This window comes from Acipenser ruthenus, chromosome 3 (genome assembly GCF_902713425.1).
Source record: "Acipenser ruthenus chromosome 3, fAciRut3.2 maternal haplotype, whole genome shotgun sequence".
NCBI lineage: Eukaryota > Metazoa > Chordata > Actinopteri > Acipenseriformes > Acipenseridae > Acipenser > Acipenser ruthenus.
Window position 1 is genome coordinate 62,278,847 of NC_081191.1, and position 23,146 is coordinate 62,301,992.

At 38.2% G+C, this 23,146-nt stretch overlaps 1 protein-coding gene across 1 annotated transcript; it reads right to left on the reverse strand.

Moving 5' to 3' along the window:
- Window positions 1-34: 34 nt before the first annotated feature.
- LOC117394426 (thioredoxin domain-containing protein 5-like) lies at window positions 35-22,821 on the reverse strand. Its single transcript, XM_033992687.3, has 10 exons — window positions 22,319-22,821; window positions 18,521-18,670; window positions 17,181-17,286; window positions 13,103-13,199; window positions 12,543-12,658; window positions 11,678-11,764; window positions 9,924-10,079; window positions 5,054-5,136; window positions 3,976-4,105; window positions 35-3,141 (listed from the first exon to the last, which is right to left on the reverse strand). The coding sequence occupies exons 1-10, from the start codon at window positions 22,504-22,506 to the stop codon at window positions 3,019-3,021; spliced, it is 1,236 nt and encodes a 411-aa protein (XP_033848578.3). The 5' UTR covers window positions 22,507-22,821; the 3' UTR covers window positions 35-3,018.
- Window positions 22,822-23,146: the final 325 nt, after the last annotated feature.

Below are 23,146 nucleotides of genomic sequence, written 5' to 3' on the forward strand. Positions count from 1 at the left end.
TGTTATAAGAAACACTACTACTCCAACAAGAAAACAGTTTTTTGGAAAAAATTTATTATGAAATTGTCAGAAAGTCATGTAAACAATTTTACAATCAATTTTGTTTTTGTACTTGGGGCAATGTAAAAACAAAAAGAAAACAAACAAACAAAAAAAAAAAAAACAGCTTTCCTTCACTGGAGACTTTTATATGTCTTTTACACCATGTGCTATGCATAAAGATTTTTACTGACATTAAGTGTTTTCCTGTCCAGTCATTTGTTTCCCTAATTGAATGGGCATAAATCTAACTTTAAAAAATACTGTCACACACACATAAAACAATGACATTTGTAGGAAAGCCCTGGAAATTTTTGGACTGTTACTGTATTTTTATAAGGAACTTTAAGCCAGGCAGTTTTACAGTTGCGTTAGTCAATGGTAAAGAATAGAAAGCATTTTGTTACACTTCCTATTTAACTTTTGGCCTGCAGAGCTTTTCACTTCAGTACCACATGGGCAGAAGTGTGTGCCTCAGGCAGGGGGAAAAGAAAAAAGAAAAAGTATACAGGAGAAAACAAAAGAAAAATACATGCAGGAGACAATCCTTAGCATATAGGAAAAGATCATTCACATAACAATATACTGTAATAGGAACATTGAGACACAAATCTGAACACAACTGATGTGCCCTAGAACCAATCAATATACTGTACATACAAGGGGCAGCAAATGTTAGATCACTCTTATTTTATTTACTTATTATAAAAGTACAAATAACAGGGTGTGTTTTAATCATCTAAATACAGAGGTGGCTCTAATTGCTCTTTAAAACTCAACCCTGATGGGGTATTCCCCCTGGAGTGATTTACTGATTGCCTTATTAATATCACCAAATACACTAATAATATAATGGCCAATGAGTAAACCGATTTTAAGTCTTATATGGATGACAGCTTAAGTTCCGTTTAGATTATAGACATACAAGACATCAATGTGAGCAAGACGCTCCATATAGCTGGCAGAGTTAATATTAAAGGAGCTGTGCGAGGGCACTTCTGGTGACGGAGATAACGCTATCTTTAATAATCAAACACTTGTCACAGTTTCTTTTCCAAGCATTAAATAATATGCACATATTGCCTACACCTTCGTTAAGGTCATTCTAAGAAAGCAGATTCTACAGACCTTCTACAGACTTGTCTGACTCTGGGGAAATTGGAGTAATACTTAATCAAAAAGTACACGATAGTTTCTCTGCCTTCCAAGGGATACTAAAAAGATACATTTTTCACATACCACAATCACAGCTCCTGCTTACTGGCAGAACAGATTGTTGAGAGTTGCAGGAGAGCTGAAGGGGATGTAGAAATGGTGCATCTTCAAATGCAGTGAATTAGCCCTAAATATTTTTGTTTAGCCAATAGTCATTTTCATGAAACTGCATATACAGTATTTAGAATACATTAGTTTCCAGTACTGTGTTTGATAATTGCATTCTTTATTGATACAGCACAGTATTGAACAACTATGATTATTATTTTTTCCATCCCCAGTCAAAAATATATTGTATAGGCTACCAAATGTAGCTCCTGTTTACTTACATAATACAGAGTTGTAGGGGAGCTGGGATAGATGTAGACAAATGATCGATTTATATTAGTTATATGTACTCAATTTCCTCTTAGAATGATGTATGTGTATATAATACACATGTTTTCCAGCACTATTTGGTTGCTGCATATTTTTTTTATTTTTTTTTAAGTAGCCTGCTTATCTCCTACAGTACATTATTGAAAAAGTACGATTTTATTCTGGGAATAGACAGAGCCTATCTCTTTTTTTGTTATGTATGCAAGTTTGATTTTTGTTTTACAACATTTTGTACATGTTAAGTTTGCAAGTACAATGTAACTTTTTATTATTATTTATCGTTCGTTCTTTTGCGTTAAATTATAAGTTAACCACTTTTATGTACTGTATGTGAGGTGCATTGGCATCCCATTTCCGCCCTCCGTGTGAGCATAATTATTGCCGCTGATGGGGGTTAAGGCATGTGTCATGTGTCAAACTTCGTAGTTCTGGTGGTAAAATGGTGACAGTTTTAAAAGCAATTAAAGTTTACACACATCAAACCCTGGTCAGAAGAAGTACACTTTTAAAACAGAAGGGTTGAATGTCAGTTTTTCCAAGCACAGATGGCCAATGACAGTGAAGTTCCATACCATGAACAGAACATATTCTAAACAGGTACCACCTCTTTACAGCCAAGCCCCACCAGATGCAAAATAATTAGAAGCTACATAAATTAAACCATATCATCGAATCAACAACTAAAAACACAGAAGTTTATAATAAGCTACTTCCTGGGTCATTAAGGCCCAATGCTCACAGTACAAAATCCATAGTTGTGCTTTTACTCATGTTGAGGAGATAATAATGCATGATATGATACAGTGAAATCTGGTTACCTGCATGTTGAACAAACCAAAGCCTTTGCTAGGCAAGAAGTCTGTTCTAACTTCATACCAGAAAAATAAAATACAGTAGTCAAGTATGGTGTGTCAAAATGTATCTGCATATATAAAAAGAGTTCAGAATCTACATTGATGATTGAAGAGTTAAAGTAAGTAAGACAGTGCCATTACAATGTAGCAAATCAATCAACAGTTCTGGAAAGTCAACCCAAAATGCTCACGTGCAGGAAACTGTACTGCACTATCTACCTTCACTTTTAAGCTTCACAGTCAAGCAAACAATGAATTTATATTAAAAAAAAAAAAAGAACCCAGGAAATAAAACTATATTGGCGCTATGAGAAGAACGGGCAGTTGTAGACTTGCTGATGAAAGTTAAGAAATAAAAACACACACTCATCTACTCATTAAATCAGTTCCATCTCTCACCCACGTAAATGACTGAAAGATCAGTCCAGATAACCACATCTTCTCCTATACCTTCAGTAACAAAACAGTAACAGAACCAAGGTCTGAAAGCAAAGAATGGTAGTAAAAGAAAGCTGGAAGGGGCAACTGTGTGCTACAGTTCATCTCTGGCCTGGCGCATCACAAAGCTATGCAAACTTTCAAGATCTCTGCCTCCATTATGTTCGTCACCTTGTTGACCAGCACGGAACAGCAGTAGAGTTGGGTAGCCTCTGACCTACAAAGAAAAATACAGTGTTAGTGGGGTTTCATGTAGGTTGTATTAGGTTTCATGACAGACACATTTTATATCGGAACCACAAAAACAAATATAGGGCACTATTCACAGAGGTTAGTCAAAAATTGTGAGTTAATGTGCATTGGAACTGTAGTTTCTCAAAGTTGCTCGTGGGCTTAGTCCTATGATCAGTTAACTCTTGTGAAAGAAAAAAAGACAAAACAAAGAAAGACCACAGAAAAATGGGTGTGCATTCAACATTCCTGCACATGTTTTTGAAATACAGACTGTGAGACAAGGAATACAAATATAAAATAAGTTCAGTAGTTCCATATAAGCCAGTCAGGAATACAGGCTAATTTCTTCCCTTAGATAACTTCTTTCCTTAGAGCTAATGGCTTTTTATCGTCCCTCTCACACTTCAGTTAAAAATATGCGATATGCTGCCTTTGTTTTCCTTTACAGATCGATGTCTTAGCACATTCATACATACGGACACAGGTTTTTAAAGGGCAAGGCAACATTTTTTGTGTTACTGGTGCCAATGGCACCTAACTCCCCCCCCCAAAAAAAAAAAAAAAAAAAAAAAAAAATTCTAGTCGCATTGGCGACCATTTTAGTCGCAGTCTGGAGCCCTGTACTGTACTGGTGCATGTTATAATACTTTGTTTTTTTGCAAGCCTGATGCTTACTTAAAACACTTCCTGATGTGGGAAGAGAATGCTATGGTGTTGACTGTGCTTAAGCAAAAAAAAAAAAAAAAAAAAAGGAAGCATCTATATTTATGGTTGGGCAGAGAACATTATTCTTATTCCAAAACAGAAAGATCCTTACAGAGAAGCGATTGCACAGCGTCCGCTCAACAGTGCAGTCCACTTTGGCAATCTTCACATCTGTCAGACCAGGGAACTCCTTCTTAGAGAGATCTTCCCAAGTAGGAACAAGATTTTTACAGTGACCACACCTTTAAAAAACAAACAAACAAAAAACATTAGTTTATATTCCTTTGCTGCACGCAATAAGATGCAAGCCATACGTAATTATTACCCTGGTGTCCTCAAGCAGACAAGCATAATTAGCTACTTAGGAAATGTTTTGGTCGATCAGAACAGTAGACAACAAAATTAATCCTTCCTCTTCGTCTAGCCTGCTATTAATCTCAAAGCAAAATATGAATAATTAAAAAAAAAAAAAAAAAAAAACAACAACGCTCTATGTGAGATAGCCATATACAGAATTAGGCAACTGACATCTATGAGAAGACTATTTTCAATACAACACTAAAAACAGATTAATTACTAAATGCTGTTTATAGCAAAACAGCCATTATGTACTGTAGCACCTGTGCTACAAAAGAAGCAACAGAGCCCCACTGTCAGGGTCTGTAGCAAACAATTCATAATATCTATGTGGAGTTCTGGTTCTCATAGCTGCAAAAATCTCTTTTTAAAAAAACAAACAAAAAAAAAAAAACGACATTGACAAACCAGTATTTACTATTTCCGGGTTGCAGAATGTGTTTATACCTGGTAGTAGAGAAGAATTCTGTAATGTATGAATACTACACCTAATACAACTGTAGAGTATAAATCAGGACGTTTATTTTTTATTTTTATGAAAGCCTTTACCTTTACGTGGCTGTTTGGGTAATTGCTATTAGGAATAAAAAGCTAAAATGAATGTGTTTATACTTAGTCATCTGCACACTTGCATAGCAACTCAATCTAATGAAACAATTTTTAATTCACATCCAAATAGAAATGCAGTGCTCTCTCGTATTATGCTTTTCATCAAAAATTGAAAACGCAGAATTACAGAATTGTAAGATAGGGGATAACTGTATGCATATCGAAATCAGTAAGAAACAATAAAGAGAAATGTTGTACTTCTTTAAAGAAAGTTGTTTCCTTACCATGGGGCATAAAACTTGATAAAAGTAAGACCTTTGGCAACTGTCTCATCAAAGTTACTTTCACCCAGGGTAAGGACAGTGGACTGAGGAGAGAAAAGAAATATATCGCCGGGTTAAAATATCAGGTCAAATATTGTCAACTATCCAATTTGAAAAGCTGTCAAAATTCTAATCTGTTCTGTGCCAACTCAATCGCCCTCAGCATATTTTATTTGATTCCAAGAACAGAATCCTATATTCTAGTATCTGCTACAATTACCTTACAGACATCATAGCATGTGCAAGGTTGCAAGCATTAACCACTTCCGTTCAAAAACTTCTTACAAATCAAATTAACAAAAGTTCATACTTAATTTAGATGGGATCATCGATTCTACCCTTATTCTGAGAAAGGAGGCATGGCCGTTATGACCTATTCCTGTTTCAAGAATTTACATGTCTACACACATATATACAATGCCTTGCAAAAGTATTCAGACCCCTGACCAATTCTCTCATATTACTGAATTACAAATGGTACATTGAAATTTCGTTCTGTTTGATATTTTATTTTAAAACACTGAAACTCAAAATCAATTATTGTAAGGTGACATTGGTTTTATGTTGGGAAATATTTTTATGAAAAATAAAAAACTGAAATATCATGCTTGCACAAGTATTCAATCCCTGTGAAAGAAATTGCCCTAACGAGGACACAATTACTTTACCATTGGCCTCCACCTGTGAACCAATAAAGTTGCTGTCACATTTTCTGGATAAAAACCCCACTGTTCTACAGAAGTTAGAGATGAAGTAATACAAATGCATAGATTAGGGAAAGGGTACAAAATAATATCCAAGTGTTTGGATAGCCCAGTGAGCACAGTTGGATCAATAATCAGGAAGTGGAAGCTGCATCACACCACCGAGGCACTGCCAAGAAAAGGCCGTCCCTCAAAACTCAGCGCTCAAACAAGAAGGAGACTTGTGAGAGAAGCCACAGAGAGGCCAACAATCACTTTAAAGGAGTGTGACAGAAATACAATGAGTTCTGGTGATAAATCTTCCTCCCGACCTGTGAGGACGCTAAAGAACGGGAGGAGAAGTATCTGGAAGGGCTGGCCTGACAGTTCGTTTCCGGGACCGGGAAGTGGGTCAGCCTGGAAAGAAGCGAGACTCTGTTGTAAGACTGTATTGATTTGACAGGTAAACGAGGGGCAGCTGCAAGTAATAAGGCAGCCGCAACCGTTTACCTAGATATCATGCAGGATTACATATAGGGGCCAGGGTAACGCTGTTCTTTTCCTTCGTTCGGGTAAAGCTCGGTAGAGAGAAGGACTGAGAGAGGAGCTCTCAATAATAAAAGAAAAAGAGAAAGACGCATGATATCCCTTTTGCGGGGCACCTCGGAGCCGAGAAGACGAGGGAACGGATATTGGCTCGATTCTATTGGCTCGGTCTTCATACTGATGTGTCGAGATATGTAGCCACATGCCCAGACTGCCAGCGAGTAGCGCCGGGTCGAGTGCACCCCGCCCCTTTGGTCCCACTGCCGATTATTTCCACTCCTTTCGAGCGCATTGCAATGGACATAGTGGGCCCTTTGCTACCTTCTGACTCCGGGGATACGCATATATTAGTGGTGGTGGATTATGCAACGCGATACCCGGAGGCAGTTCCATTGAGGTCCACTAGTGCCGCTGCAATAGCCACCGAGTTAGCGCAGATTATGGCTAGAGTAGGGATCCCCAAGGAGATTCTGACCGATCACGGGACCAATTTTTTGTCCAATACGTTACAGCAGGTGTACAAAATATTGAAAATACGTCCCATCAGGACGTCCGTTTATCATCCACAATCGGACGGTCTGGTTGAACGTTTTAATCAGACCTTAGTCGATGCTGAGGTGATTCGTAACACAGGAGCAGAAACATTGGGCATCGCTTCTTCCCTACCTCCTTTTTGCGGTGAGAGAAGTGCCGCAGAGTTCAACGGGGTTCTCCCCCTTTGAGCTCCTGTACGGCCGGCAGCCTCGCGGCATTCTCGACCTGCTGAGGGAGGGGTGGGAGGAGCACAAAGGCTCGTCCAAAAATGTAGCGAAGTATGTGCTCCTACTGGATTTGGTCGGTCGTTTGGCCCAAGACAACCTCAGATCGGCTCAGCACCGACAGCAGCAGCATTACAACAAAAATGCATGGATTCGAACCTTTCGACCAGGGGACAAGGTAATGCTGCTGCTTCCCTCATCAGAATCAAAACTGTGTGCTAAATGGCAGGGGCCGTATGAGGTGATTCGGGCCATAGGGAAAGTAAATTATGAAATTAGACAGCCCGATCGCCGGAATGAACGTGAAATTTACCATGTTAATTTGTTAAAGCCCTGGCAGGCAAGGGAGGTCTTATTTATAGCCCCAGGCAATATGGAGGATGATTTAGGCCCCTGTCCAGAGACCCCGAGCACAAGAGCGATTTCAATGGGGGAACAATTGGTTCCGGATCAGCAAAGAGAGCTGCGTAAACTTATTGAGGAGTTCAGCGATGTTTTTTCTGACGTGCCCGGCAGAACAAACTTAGTTGAATATGACATTATCTCTCCACCAGGTGTCACAGTGCGAGAGAGACCATACCGGATCCCGGAAAGTCGACGGAGTGGCGTTCGCAAAGAGGTATGGGATATGCTCGAGCTTGGGGTGATTGAACCTTCCAGGAGCGAGTGGTGCAGTCCTATTGTCATAGTGGCCAAGAAAGACGGCACCAACCGCTTCTGCGTGGATTTCAGAAAGGTAAATGCTATTGCTAAGTTCGATGCGTGTCCCATGCCTCGGGTCGACGAACTTTTAGACAGACTGGGAAAAGCAAGGTTTATTTCCACTCTGGACCTGACGAAGGGATACTGGCAAATCCCTTTAACCCGCAGCTCCAGAGAGAAAACCGCATTTTCAACACCAGAAGGGCTGTTCCACTTTAAAACCATGCCATTTGGGCTACATGGTGTGCCCGCTGCCTTTCAGAGACTGATGGACCAGGTTTTACGCCCATGTGGGCGTAAAAAGGGCATTGCAGCCCTTCATGTACCATATGGTACACTGTGCGGGGAAAGACCACCAAAATGCAGATTATTTTTCCCGGGAGGGGGGAGTAATGGGAAAGGTAGATTTAGCCGAGTGATCCTTCAGCTCCACTCTGAGCGGTGGGATATGTGACAGAAATACAATGAGTTCTGGTGATAAATCTTCCCCCCGACCTGTGAGGGTGCTAAAGAACGGGAGGAGAAGTATCTGGAAGGGCTGGCCTGACAGTTCGTTTCCGGGACCGGGAAGTGGGTCAGCCTGGAAAGAAGCGAGACTCTGTTGTAAGACCGTATTGATTTGACAGGTAAACGAGGGGCAGCTGCAAGTAATAAGGCAGCTGCAACCGTTTACCTAGATATCATGCAGGATTACATATAGAGGCCAGGGTAACGCTGTTCTTTTCCTTCGTTCGGGTAAAGCTCGGTAGAGAGAAGGACTGAGAGAGGAGCTCTCAATAATAAAAGAAAAAGAGAAAGACGTGTTACGTGTTTTTGTGTTGCGTTTGTCTGTGTTGTAATTGTTTGTGTTTTTACACAAAAACACAAGGAGCTACAGAGTTCAGTGGCTGGGAGTAGAGTAGTGGTGCACCAGTCAACCATATCAAGAGCTCTGCATAACACTGGCCTGTATGGGAGGGTGGCAAAAAAGAAGCCGTTACTCAAAAAGTACCATCTGAAAGCACGTCTGGAGTTTGCCAGAAAGCATGAGAGTGACCCAGCTGCGATGTGGGAAAAGGTTTTGTGGTCAGATGAGACCAAGATAGAGCTTTTTGGCCAAAACTCAAAGCGCTATGTGTGGCGCAAACCTAACACTGCCCATGCCTCAAGACACACTATCCCTACAGTGAAGTATGGTGGTGGCAGTATCATGCTGTGGGGATGCTTCTCATCAGCAGGGACTGGGCATCTTGTTAAAATTGAAGGAAGAATGGATGGAGCAAAATACAGGGACATACTGCAAGAGAACCTGCTTCAGTCCGCTAAAAAACTGAAGCTTGGGAGGAAATTCACCTTTCAGCAGGACAATTATCCCAAGCACAAGGCCAAAGCAACATTGGAGTGGCTCAAGAACAAAAAGGTGAATGTCCTACAGTGGCCCAGTCAAAATCCTGATCTCAATCCCATTGAGAATCTGTGGCACTATTTGAAAATTGCGGTCCACAAGTGTCGTCCAACCAACCTGAACAACCTGGAGCAAATCTGCCAAGAAGAATGGGCCAAAAGCACTCCTACACTGTGTGCAAAGCTGGTATTAAGGTGACTCTACCAAATATTCATGTGTGGGAGTTGAATACTTATGCAAGCAAGATATTTCAGTTTTTTATTTTTCTTAAAAATATTTCCCAACATAAAACCAATGTCACCTTACAATAACTGATTTTGAGTTTCAGTGTTTTAAAATAAAATATTAAACAGAACGAAATTTCAATGTACCATTTGTAATTCAGTAATATGAGAGAATTGGTCAGGGGTCTGAATACTTTTGCAAGGCACTGTATATATATATGATCATCTGTTCTATCCTATTCATAAACAAAGGAGTGGACTGGTGTTTCTTAACTTGGAGGTCAAAAGTGTGTGTCATTGATGTCCATGACTTTGTGAGCTACAGACCACAAAGCATGAATGGCTATAAACCATCATTTTAGTACACTGCACCTCACCTTTCATTGCTTCATTCAACTAGATTTTTATGTTGATGAAAGCCACTGAAAACAGCTGAAGACGGAGACAGGTTAACTCTATACATTTGTTTTAAAAATGTATATATTTTATAATGAACTGGACGTCTTTTTTTTCTTTATGCTCCCCGATGTTTACCTCCTGCTCCTCGTGCTCCTCCTTTGCAGCTTCTTCAGCTTGCTGTTGCACCTCATTGTCTGAAGCGTCCTCAGTAGGCTCCGAGGCAACCTTTAGCTGGGAGTCCACAAACTCCTTCAAGGAATCCAGGTCCCTCTTCCCTCTGTACTGATCAACCTGTGGAAGAAAAACGCAAGTGTGTCGTAATAACTTCTGTATTAGAGAAGAAGCAACAAAGCCCCACTGTCAGTGTTTGTAATGTAAACAAGTGGTAAGCTATGAGCAGTTTTGATTATTCTGCCACAGCAATTAAGCATTTAATACACAGACCCACTCCAAATTTAAGATTGTGGCTTTGTTGAACAGACCCACTCACATTCAAATTGCTGTATTGCTAGATCTATTTGAGCTAAAGACTCAACTGGGTGTCATTTTCATGGTAATAGTTGGGTGAATCCAAATCAACACGCGGTTATATTTAGGCTTGCTACTATTCTTTTTTTTTTTTGCCAAATTGACGATTAATATCAACATTTATTTTAGAAAGAATTTATCAGGTTTTTCGATCTTTATTTTTCAATTCAAGCAGAGAATGGGTGAAATCGACCTTTATGCTTTAAAAAAAAAAAAAGAAAAAAAAAAAAAAAAAAAAAAAGCTTTTTATGCCATTGAAAAATGTCCGATTTAGCAAAACTCCTTTATCATATTCAACACGCAACAAAACCATGGTTACCAACATTCTAATTGAAATAACGTTTGGTCCCAGCTGAGCTATACATTTAAAAATTGTCTCAAATAAACCATAGTAAACGCAGCATATAAAAGTGTCTTACATAGACATAGCATAAATTATAGCATAAATTTACGAGTAAAAATAATATGCACAGAACAAAACATTAGATAGGTGAACAGAACTAACTTATTATTTGGAGTCTGTGCTCCCGCTCTTCTGCTTTAGCATAGCCGGACTCAGAGTCACAGGCAAGGCAGACAGGCCCGATTCGTCCTGCCGCGGAGACTTCAGCCGTCGGGCAGGGTATTCTGCACAATATTCATTAAGTGTTTTTCTCTTGTACCCCATTTTCAAATCAAACTAGTTACTAACTGTATAAAGCAAAAGCTTACATACACCTTAACCTGCTAATTTCAAAGTAGGCGCTTTGAATGACAAGCGCTGTAGTTAGCAAATGAGAGCATTCTACCACTGCTTCAGTTAACAAGATCTGTCAGAACAGGGTAAAACTACAGTACTAACGGACCACTGAGATGACTGACAGCGACCCCCAGCCATTCAGAGCGGAACGGAGACAGGACAGACTGCAATTATAAAAACTACACAAACTAGGAGATGATTTCTAAATGATTATTTTTGGTAAGAAAATAAAAAATACAGAGTGGTTTTACTGACGTTTATCCTATATAAATCTATTTCAGTCAAACTCATATTTTTTGGGAATTCGACGTTTAACGAGCTTTAGCGATTAATATCGAAAAGTAGCAAGCCTAGGTATAGTTATATCTGAGACTGTGCCATGCTGAAGTGACTCTTGTGTCCTTATTTGTCACAGAATGACCAAAAAAAATATGTTTGACCTATTCAGCTACCTAAAACATTTTTTTTTTGGTCACAAATAAGTAAAACCTTGATTACCAACACATAATCCGTGCCAAGAAAAATTTTAAGATCATAGCCTGAAGGGCTGGATCGGCTTAAAGCCTTCTGAAATTAGGTTTATAATTAAATGTATACAATTCTAGTAAACTGTGCACAGTACCTTTTCTCCATTCTTAAACCATAAGAGAGTAGGATATCCACGCACTTGATTCTGCGAGCAAATCTCATAATGTTGAGTACAGTCAACCTAAAAAAAAATAAAAAATCATACTGTAATTAAAAAGAGACTTTAGTAACCAGCTTAAACTAAACACCCTGTTTAAGGAATACATAAACTTAACCGCTAAAAAAACATCACTCTACACATGGTTTTGGGTAGAGGTAGAGTGTAAATGGCAGAATCACTATGCTTAATGGGATCATTTTTGCGAGGTAAATGTTTTCAACAGTTTGCATCCTCTTGTCTGGTCAAGTGTGTATGCCTTGCGATAATTTAAAGCCATTCCAAATATTCTGGGTAGGACTGTGTTGTGATTCATATTAACGAGTACAATTATCACAAATGAGCTTTGCAACACCCTTTTACTTCATCCACTTGACCTGCAACTTCTATTTAAGCTTGTCGTTAGTCTGGGGGTGCTGTTGTTATTCCACTTTCAACATGTTTATCCTGTTGAACTGCGCAATTGTCTTTATCAACCACTTAAATCTCCAAAACCTAAGATGTGGAAATTAATAATATATTGTTATTAATATAGTCAGCTATGTTTAGGTATCCTATTATTGCATTAAGGGTCCAGGAATATAACAAATGGGACAGAGTCTTTAAGATCTTTACAACAAAATGCAATTTGTACTATTTTTTTTGTTTGTGAAAGCAAACTAAAACAAGCTTATTAGCCCATTAAGGAACCTTCAGAACAGTTTGACACTGGTTTGGTAAGATGAGAAGCTTTATTTTACTGGCCCAATTTCTTTACTCAAAGCAAAATGTAAACCATGTTCTATTTATATTTGTAACCTACCTTGCCTATTTTGACTGTTTCAGAGTGCTGAAAGACAAAAGCCAGCTGCTCCCAGGTTGGGGCAAGGGCTTTGCAATGTCCACACCAAGGTGCAAAGAATTTAATTAAGTGATATCCTAGGGGAGAAAAAAATGGTTCATCTGGTCAGGTGTTAAAGCAAAGATGCTTCATTCAACAGATTTATACCCACCTTTGACTGATTTTCCATGGTTATGAATTGTTCTGGATCACTGAAAAGTTTAAACTTTCAGTATCAATACTTTTCTATTTATTACCAGTTGTAATGAAAAAACAGTTCATTATAAAATCCTAAATTCATCTTATCTAAAAAAAAAAGTATACCCCAGTATAAAATATTTGTGTTCAAATGTTTTAGTGTTTCATTTAATACAAATAAATAATATCAACAACACAAAAACACAATTATAGTAATCAATTCGAGAACAGCTGAACTTGAGATAGAACCTGGAGCCTCCAGACCACTGTCAGCAACATCTGGCCCCTTTTCTGCATTTTCTTTAAAGATATTGTCCACATTTTTAAAACTCTTAGTACTGTACCTTGATCAACATGTGCCTTGAAGTTAGAAGCTGTGAGATCATACATGCCCTGCTTTGGTTCAGGGGCTTTGGTTGGCTCAGGTTCAGACTCTGGCTGCTGTAGATGGCAAAGACATAACAGCTCAGTGAAAACGAGTCATGAGGAACCTTGTTATTTCTAAAATGTCGGCAGACTAACACTTTGCAAAATAATAATAATAACGATAATAATGTTACAAAAAACAAACAAACAACCAAACAAACCTTAGGTTGCAACCATGCTCTACCTAGTCTTGAATTTCATGTCAGTCCGTCACCATCTTAATTTAACTTCAAGTATGTAACTCTTATAGTTAAAAAAATCAAAGCAATGACCAGATCTCCATCCCTTGAAGATTTTCAAAAGTCATGGAAGAAAATAGCTAATGTGCATGGGAAGCTACAGCTGTGGACAAAAGTTTTGCATCAACTACAATGAAGGATTGAGAAAATTTATATATATTAAAAAAAAGTTATATATTATTAAGGATGCGCCAAATCCAGGATTCGAATACCTACTTTTTGAGCAGGGTTCGGATTCGGCCAAATACGAAGGATTTGTTGAACCGAATCTGAATCCTATATATCCGCCCAGACGCACATCCATTTTAATACATCCATCCAATGTGTGCAGTTCTTTAAATAAGACACAAATCCGGTATTGAATATAACTGTTGCATTTAATAACGTTTGATGAACTCTGTCGCAGCTCTCAACTCCCTAAATTACTGGTGGCGCACGCAATAAACATGTCACACAGCTGCTGAATGCAAACATACCCCCATATGCAACAGCACATCACATCACACTTTTCATGGAGTAAAGTTATGCAGTAAACATGTAATATATAGCAACGGCAAACTGTTGTAGACTTTTGTGCTTTGTTGCTTTGTCTAACGTGTTCTAGAGATCATACGGAGAGAAAAAAATAAATAAAATTCACAGCAGCCATTATATATATATATATATATATATATATATATATATATATATTCTGGAGCCTCTAGGCAACCCTGCTTTCAGATCAGGTGACACAGGTTGAAACGTCATTAAAGAAAATAGTGGGTTATGGCAAAGATGCAGCTCTCCTTTCTTGTAAAGGTAAAGTAAACGGTTCTGTATTTTTACATTTCTGTTGTGGGGGGAGGGGGCTAGCGGTAAATTGTGTATGTTTCAAACTGAAACCTTATTCAGTGATATATTTCCATTCGGTAATAAAAATACTATTAACTAAAAGGCTCAAAACTATAGATTGAGCGCATCCCTTGTTGGTAGCTGCCAGTCTGTTTTTCATTCAACAGTTTCCTTCAATTTTCTTGACAGTTTTTGTAGATTTGGTATTCGGTTCGCTATTTGGCCGAATCCATTTAAGAAGAACTTTCCCAGAAAAATTGGAGATTGTTAAAAAATGGAGGTATACACCACAAATACCCAAACTGACACAGGAAAGGAAGGGATATACTCGCCACTTCCAACATTCCAATTATGAAAGGTATCTGTGCCTTCCGGTAGCTGTGATTTAAAATATTTTTTTTATATATAGAGATATATATAGAGAGAGATATCTATCTATCTATCTATCTATATAGTGCCTATAGAAGGTCTACACCCCCTTTCAAAATGTTCACCTTTTGTTGCCTTATAGCCTGGAATTAAAATGCATTAAAATAGTTTTTTTTTTTTCACTGATCTACACAACTTCCTACCCCATAACTTCCAAGTGAAGAAAACACATTCTAGAAATTTGTAGAAAATTAATTAAAAATAAAAACTGAAATAGCTTGGTTGGATAAATGTCCACCCCCCTTGTAATAGCAATCCTAAATTAGCTCAGGTGTAACCAATCGCCTTCAAAATCACACACCAAGTTAAGTGGCCTCCAGCTATGTTAAATTGTAGTGATTCACATGATTTGAGGATTAATTCAGCAGTTCTTGTAGGTTCCCTCTGCTGGGTAGTGCATTTCAAAGCAAAGACTCAACCATGAGCACCAAGGCACTTTCAAAAGAACTCCGGGACAAAGTTGTTGAAAGGCACAGATCAGGGGATGGGTAAAAAAAAATATTAAAGGCCTTGAATATCCCTTGGAGCACGGTCAGGACGATTATTAAGAAGTGGAAGGTGTACGGCACCACCAAGACCCTGCCTAGATCAGGCCATCCCTCCAAACTGGATGACCGAGCAAGAAGAATACTGATCACAGAAGATACTAAGAGGCCAATGGTAACTTTGCAAGAGCTACAGGCTTTTATGGCCAAGACTGGTCAAAGTATGCATGTGACAAAATCTTTTGCTCAATAAAAACTTTTTTCCCCTGAACAGTGTGTGTAGATAAGTGGAAAACATCCTCATTTAAATGCATGAAACTCCGAGGCACTGACACAACAAAATGTGAAAAAAGTTCAAAAGGGGTGTAGACTTTCTATAAGCACTGTATACGAAGACTTAAGTTTTTCTCCATGGATATTGTGAAGCAAAGCACCACCAAGTTAAAGTTATAAAGTTATAAACTTATCTATATACAATTTTCATATCATTGCCCACCCCTATATATCTACATACCTACATATCTATATGTCATATCTATATATCATATCTATCTATCTATCTATTTATATATAAACAATTTAGATCTTTTATTTTACATCATGTAATCAAATAAGATACAAAATAATATCTCAAAAGTCTACCAGAAGTCATAATAGAAGTACAGTATTTCATGTTAGATTTCTAAATGTCACATTTTTCAAATTTATCAGTTTTTCGTTAAGTACATGGAAAAGTACAAAGCGGTACGCAATTCAATATGTTAACGTAACATTATTCAGCAGGTTTCATTAGACTTTATGAAGCTAAATTCGTTAATTCTATAGGGTGATGCAGAACTTTTAGCCATAGCTGTAGGGCTTATTTACTGAAAGGGGGCTCATCTTTCAGTCTTTCATCTGCTGTCTAACTCCCCCTTTACTCCATTTTATTGTCACCTTCCAATCCACCACCTTTCACGCAGTTTAGCCACCAATCCAACAGCCATGGTAGGCTATGTCCTTCCAGAGCTAGTAACTTTGCTAAATCAATCTAAATCTTTAGAACTGCCAGTCCCTGAAGAAAGATGCTGAGGCCAATAAAGTCACTGTCTTTTAATGTATCACTTATATGCAGTAGCAAGTAAAGCACTGATATCTATTATGTGGTCAGTCTCTTCCAGAATAAAATACAGATTTTTAATCTGAGGATTAAGAAGCAAATGCCAAAATAATTTATATAATGTTCCAATTTGACATGGGTTACACTTGTGCAGGTTTCAAGGAAACATTGGGTTTAATGGAATTATAAAAAGCTACCCGTCTTTAATAAGCAATGGTTTAAAAATAAAACCTGTAGCATTTTAATGTGTCCTACTTAAAGTAAAATAATTCAACTCACTTATGCAAATAGAAAGATAATTATGTATTAGAACAAGCGGCCTAACCATTTTCAGGAAGACAGGGGCAGAAAGCACTCACTTTATTTTACCCTATACAAAATTTCTACTGCAGTGTGCTGATATCTCAGCACTGTATAAATTACACAGAATTCCTGTCAGCAAAGGACCTATCAGAATAGATATTTACTGCTTTATTTGCATCCAAGGTACTGTAGCAATTCCTGTCACACTGCCAGGAGGGGTGACTCGTAGCAAAAGCTTGTCATTGGAAAATAAAGGAAGAAGCAGAAAGAAATTCACTCAAATAGTGCACGAAGAGCCAGTGAGTTTCTAATTTTCATTCCTTTTTCTCCCAAGAGAAAGATCAAAGAAATACAGTTGTCTGGATCACCTAATTATGCATGTCATTAAACCCCTGCTATCAGGATAAGGACTACTCTGTAGACCAGAGGTGTCCAATCACAGTCCTGGAGGGGCCATTCCAATCCAGGTTTAAAAGATACAATTATGCAATTAACTACTTCATGGTCTGGATGCAGGTTTAATTGGTTCAACTAAACAATTTAGGACAGGGTTGGAACAAAGACCAGGAGCAGAAATGACCAACTTTGACCACCCCTGCTGTAGACTTACAGCAGGCTCCTCATCCAGAGTCTTCAGCATCCAGTTCTCAAGTGTCTGCAAATCACGAGCACCCTGGTACTTTACTGCTTCCTGGTCAGGCTTGAACAGCTTTAGTCTGCATACAAAACAAGGTTAGGTCACATTTTACAGACCATGCATCATACCAGGAAGCAACAAAGCTTTGCAACTGCATTTGCAAAGCAAAACCAGTTTTTGGTTATGTGCTCTGCTTTCCTCCTCATATTACAGCAAGCTTACAAGTGATTGAGTGGGATGAATCAGTTCTTTCAGAACCCTACGCTACATATGTTTGTATAATATTTAAACAAGAACAATTAAACAGTATCGCTAATCTTAATGTGACATCTTTCCAATCTGATACAAAGACATTTCAGATGGCTGCATCAGAGATCAATATCTAAAATATATTACAACATTATACAAAGTTGTTTATGTGGATTGCTACATTTTCCTGACCAAGAGCTGTTAATCAAACATTAGTGACATCTACTCCCAACAGCAGCTGTAATCCATCCCCTGCCACAGATGTAATTTTACAAATTTAGAGCCCTAAATAACTTTTGCTAAGCATGGAGGTTCTCTAAAATGAAAAAAAAAATGAAAGTGTAACATACGGATGGACAGGAAGACAGATAGGACATTTTCATATACCACTAGATCACAATATATATTAAACATGTATATCTGAAACACGTGCTTGCTAAAGAGTAAGTAGCAGGGTTCTCAAAAATAGTTATACGTGCCAACGTGTTGCTACAACTGTTTAAATAACGTACCTGTCATTTATTTTCATTGTGAACATCCAGACAACTTTTTACACAAACTTTAAAGCCCGTTTCAAGGCTTATTTAAAAACGGCCACTCTAGTGCACTGGGGTTTGAGATCTGTCCTCTAAATCACTGCAGGAAGAGTGATAAAAAAAACAAAAAAATAACAAGTGCTCTAGCTTTTCTGTTCTGTACCACAGCATTGATCGATATTGCTGTGTTACATGTTTGACAATGTGGGCAACAATCCTTACACTATCAGTGCACTAGAGCGGACATTTTGGAAAGAGCTTTGAAACTGACTTTAAAGTTAAGCGTAAAAAGCTGTCAGGATGCTAGCAATGAAAAGAAATTACAGGTACGTTATTTAAACAGTTGTAGCAACGTGTAATGTTATATTTCTCAGAACCCCGCTACTTACTCGAAGTTTAAAAAACATACAACAATCATAAAAAACAAAAGCATGTAAATCTGTTAAAATATTTTTACTACTATAGATCTTTTAAAAAATCTGTTTTGGGGATGGTGGCTGGTCACTGTCTTCATCTGACCGTGCTTACGTGGGGTATCCACGGACTCCCTGCTCAGAGCAGAGTGAGGTATGCTGAGTGCAGTCCACCTTGACTACATAGGCTGGGGGGTTTTCCATATTATTGTATTTGTCCCCCATCTCATTCCATGTTCCCTGTAGCCTCTGACAGTGGCCACACCTGGAAATGAAATAACAGAAGATCATTTTTGTATCGATAGAATTAAAGTAAATTGTTGATAAACTTCCCTGGTACAGTCCACTTGCAAAGGAACTAGAATTGTGATTGGCTTAACATGGCAAATACACCAAGATAGTTTGCAAGATTGGTGCAAATCAATTTCTTTCAGATGTTTCACATACAGTATGCCTGCAAACAAACTGCGAAATGGCTGTTAAAGGTCCAGTCCATGGTCCCTGTATAGCAACACTGCAAAGCAGGTAAAATTAATCAAGTATTAAATAAATACAACATTGATAAATAAATGCTTAACAGGGTCTATTGGTTCATGGGTATGTAGCATTTCCCACTATGTATTGCAGTTCAACTGACAGGGTGTCTTTCTTACTGTACTATACTGGTAAACAACTGAAATGGGTAATTAACAGCCAATTAAAACCTGGTATACTGTAGATAAAACAGACCAGGAGGCCTCTGGACCTTGAGGAATTCAATTATGCACTCCTGTTCTAGTCCACAAGCCCTGTCAGCTATAGAAACACTCCATCATAACTTGGCAGAAAATAGCCATCTTAAGCATGCACAGGACTAAAAACCAGGTGTCCTCAAGAGTTGGTCAAAAGCAGAGGACGTCTAGTAACCTCCAAGACGTGGATTCGTTTTCATCAAGGAAAGTTGGTAAATTAAATGTGATGTTGTGGCCAGAGAAGTCGTTTTTGTGTATGATTTGTAAACAATGAACGTGTGTTAGAAAGTTAATATTTGCATAGTATTTTCTTAATGGTGGAAAAATATGACATTAAAATAAAAACTATGTGAAAGACTGGAAAATATGATCCATTCAATTTAAAACAGCATAACATACTGCAGAAGTTGTTTAGGCGTGTACAAGCAAGTGCAGAGGGCAGCGTACCACTTTTTAGCGTGTACATGAAAATAACACTACACCCAGTGTAAAGAACCTTCTTTTCCCAAAGGCTAGGACAACCATTTTGTCCCTCGAGTGACCGCATACATATCTTCAAATGCATCATTCAAAGCATTTTTTTACAGTCGCCAATTATGTTTTGTATTTTCGCCCATCCCCAATTTGATTATGCCCAATCGTTGCGTTTTACTGAACTATAGAATCTCAGGACAGATTATACCAATTTTAAGTCCAAAAATAAATATAAAAAAATAAAATTAAAAAAATAAATCAGAGGACCTCTGAGAAAATGATCTAGGTTAAAAATAAATGGACGGTTCGCAGAGGACTAAATATCACTGATGTTGGTAAAAATTTCCGATTCTACCTGCTTATGTGGTGATTTTTTAGTCCTGCATGAATCAGGCTTTATAAATACATGGACTATGCATTTCCTTATTTTCCTTTAGTCATTTTTAAAAGTATTAAATATTATACATTTTTCAGGGGTGTGTTTTAAAACTGTTCCACTCTATGGAAAGGAAACTGGAATTATCTTTTTGTTTCTTACACTAATGAATGACCTAAGTAGAAGATATTGAACCATTTACCCTTCAGCCCAGAAACAAGAACCATGCCCTGTTCTATTCCAACAGTGCCCCACCAGCAAGACAGTCACATTTAAGCAGTGAATTGTTAATTTTATTTTAGACTATTTAAATAGCGCTCAGCAAGATTTTAAAATAATTTTTTTCCACTTCTTAGTCCTAGCAGCAGATTGCTTGGTTATTTGTGTGTTATACTTTAATTTGGAAAATATATATTTCAAAGACAAAGTTACTGTATACATGTAAAGTTGCATTGTACAGTACAGTTCAAATACACTTCAGTGTTCTAGGGGCAATCAGATCTGCCAGCTGGATGCTCGGTTAACAACAGTGTTATATTTGAAATGTGAAGAACCAAAAGGTTCTCTGCACAATAAAAGATGGATCTGTAATGATGTTAATAAGAGGGAAGATAAGGTGTACTTTAAAGCACTTTTGTTTTGACATTATCATCATACTATACAGTATTTTCATTGCAGCTTGTCAGATTTAATTCATGTTTTTCAATGGTATTGAATAATAAAATGATGCAGGTGCTTCTGAATAAAGTTCCCGTTTCATGATTCAGCATGGAAGTGGGAGGAGAGACAGACATTTCCCCCGAGTAGCTCATCCAGTTAAAGCGCTGCTGCTGGGAGCGCAGGATGAGTCACACAGCTTGGACGGCACCAGTACGCGTCCAGGCTGAGCAAAGAGGCCGAACTTTGCTGGGCACCCTGAGGGGGGCGTCACATTGGCTCTGACGCTCCCGGGGTGGGGGATGGGAAACCGACAGCTACAAATCCTATTGGACAGACACCGAGTGGATAAAAAGCAGGGCTGCTCTCTGATCTCCGGGATCGGTAGCCCGCTCACCTCTGCTCTGGATTGCTCGGAGTAAAAGCGATTCTGGCTTTAGGCTTGTGAGATCGGAGGACACTCACACACCCTCAGGCGAATCGCTGCGGTGAGGAGAAAAAAAAACAAATGGGCATTCCAAATTGGAGGAAAATAAATAATTGGTCACTCAAATTAAAATACATACATACATATATATATACATATATATATATATATATATATATATATATATATATATATATATATATATATATATATATATATATATATGTGTGGTTCATTACTCCTAACACACATTCTGAATAATTGCAGCTGTAATCTCCAAGTCAAATGTCAATCATTCAGAAACCCGGCAAAATGATGCAGTTCTTTAAACGTTGGCTACCCATTGGGTCTTTACTAAACTTTAAAATGTTTACGTCGATGCAATACCAATGCCGGCAGTGGCAGTACTTTTTTTATAAAGGTGAAAACATTAATGTTTCCGGCATTATCTTTTCATGACAGCATGCAAGGAAAGCAACTCTTGCATATATAGATACATTTCAGCATGAGCCAGTTAAACATTTACTAATTCGCTGCTGTGTAATTGTGCTTCGAGAATGTAACAAAGTGCACAACAATGGGTTAAATTGCTTTCAATAAGTAATATTGAATGCACTATTAAAGTAAAGTAATAACAAATACATACTGTATATACAGTCGTACTGCGTCAATGCGCTTGCCACGTAGCCGACGAAGCAACCCCGGGGGCTCAAAACGATTAACCATTGCATTCACTGAGAAGTTGTGTTTCAAAAGCGTGATTTAAATTTTGTTTTCAATTTTCTATAAACATATCGAAAACCAATAACTGCACGACACGGCTTTAAGCTATACTTAAATACCCCTTTAAATGTAATCCCTAGTTATTGATGATTTTGACCCTCGCACCCAAAAAAGATATTGACTTTGCAAACACTTTAGCACTGCGGTACCCTACGGCTCAGAGTCAGTGAGACTGAGTTAGAACTGTAATGCTCCACCCAACAGGTCGACATGCACACTAATCACACTAATTCCCAACCCTCATCTGTTATCTTAACTAACTAATATTATACAAGGTGTCTAATGATGGTCTGACAAAACCTGAAATACCCAGGGATAATGCCACAATGGAACATATAACAACTGTGCTACTAGTCACAAGGCCTAGGCAACACTATACAGAATATACTGTAATGTACAAACAACCATGAAAACAAAAACTAAAAGGCTACCATAAATTAGGGATTAACACTTTAAAAGCATTACCAAGGAGCGAAGAACATGACGAAGTGCGGGCTGGCCGCAATGGCGTTAGTGAACATCTCAGCCGTGTACAAATGTTTCGAGTGTTCATCTTCTTCGGCTTCGTTTCCGCAGAACACCCGACTGAACAGCAGAGCAGAGCAGACTAGGCTAAGCAGCAGAACACCGCTGTGGTTTGTTTGTAAGGCCATGTTGCTTTCCGAGAGAGATACTGGAATCAAGTGTAACTTATTTCTCTCTGCTGATGCTGCTTCTCAACCCAAGCCTCTGTCGTTCGCATTCAGTGCTGCCGGCTTGCCTTTGTGCCTGAGTAAGGTTTTAAAGTATTCTTCTTTACTGCTGCCGTAAAGCTGAACTTGCTGGCCGCCACTAGTAGTACTGCAGGGCAAGGAAGGAAGGACAGGTTCAGCAATGATATGATTGCAGACGTTACCTGTTATCATTAACTTATTTAACGAAACTCAAAGGATTCAACAGGTGTATCAATGCAGCCGTTTCTGGCAGCTCAAGTCCATTTCAGAACAGCAATGCGCAAATTTAAGATTTCCGTTATGACAGATGGTCTTATCAGACAAACTGAATCGCCTGCCATTACTTTAGACACTTTTAGAGACATGATTAAACTATTCTTCATAGACCTGTACAAGATTTTATAGCAAAATTAAATAAGTCGTTTTTACACAACACGACATATTGTAAACAAAAATATGGTTACAATTATAAATTCAAATTCAAACTGGCTTTATTAGCATGACAGGAGTGATCCAATGTTGCCAAAGCATTTATAAATAAGCAATTATAAATAACCATATACAACACAAATGCCTCACA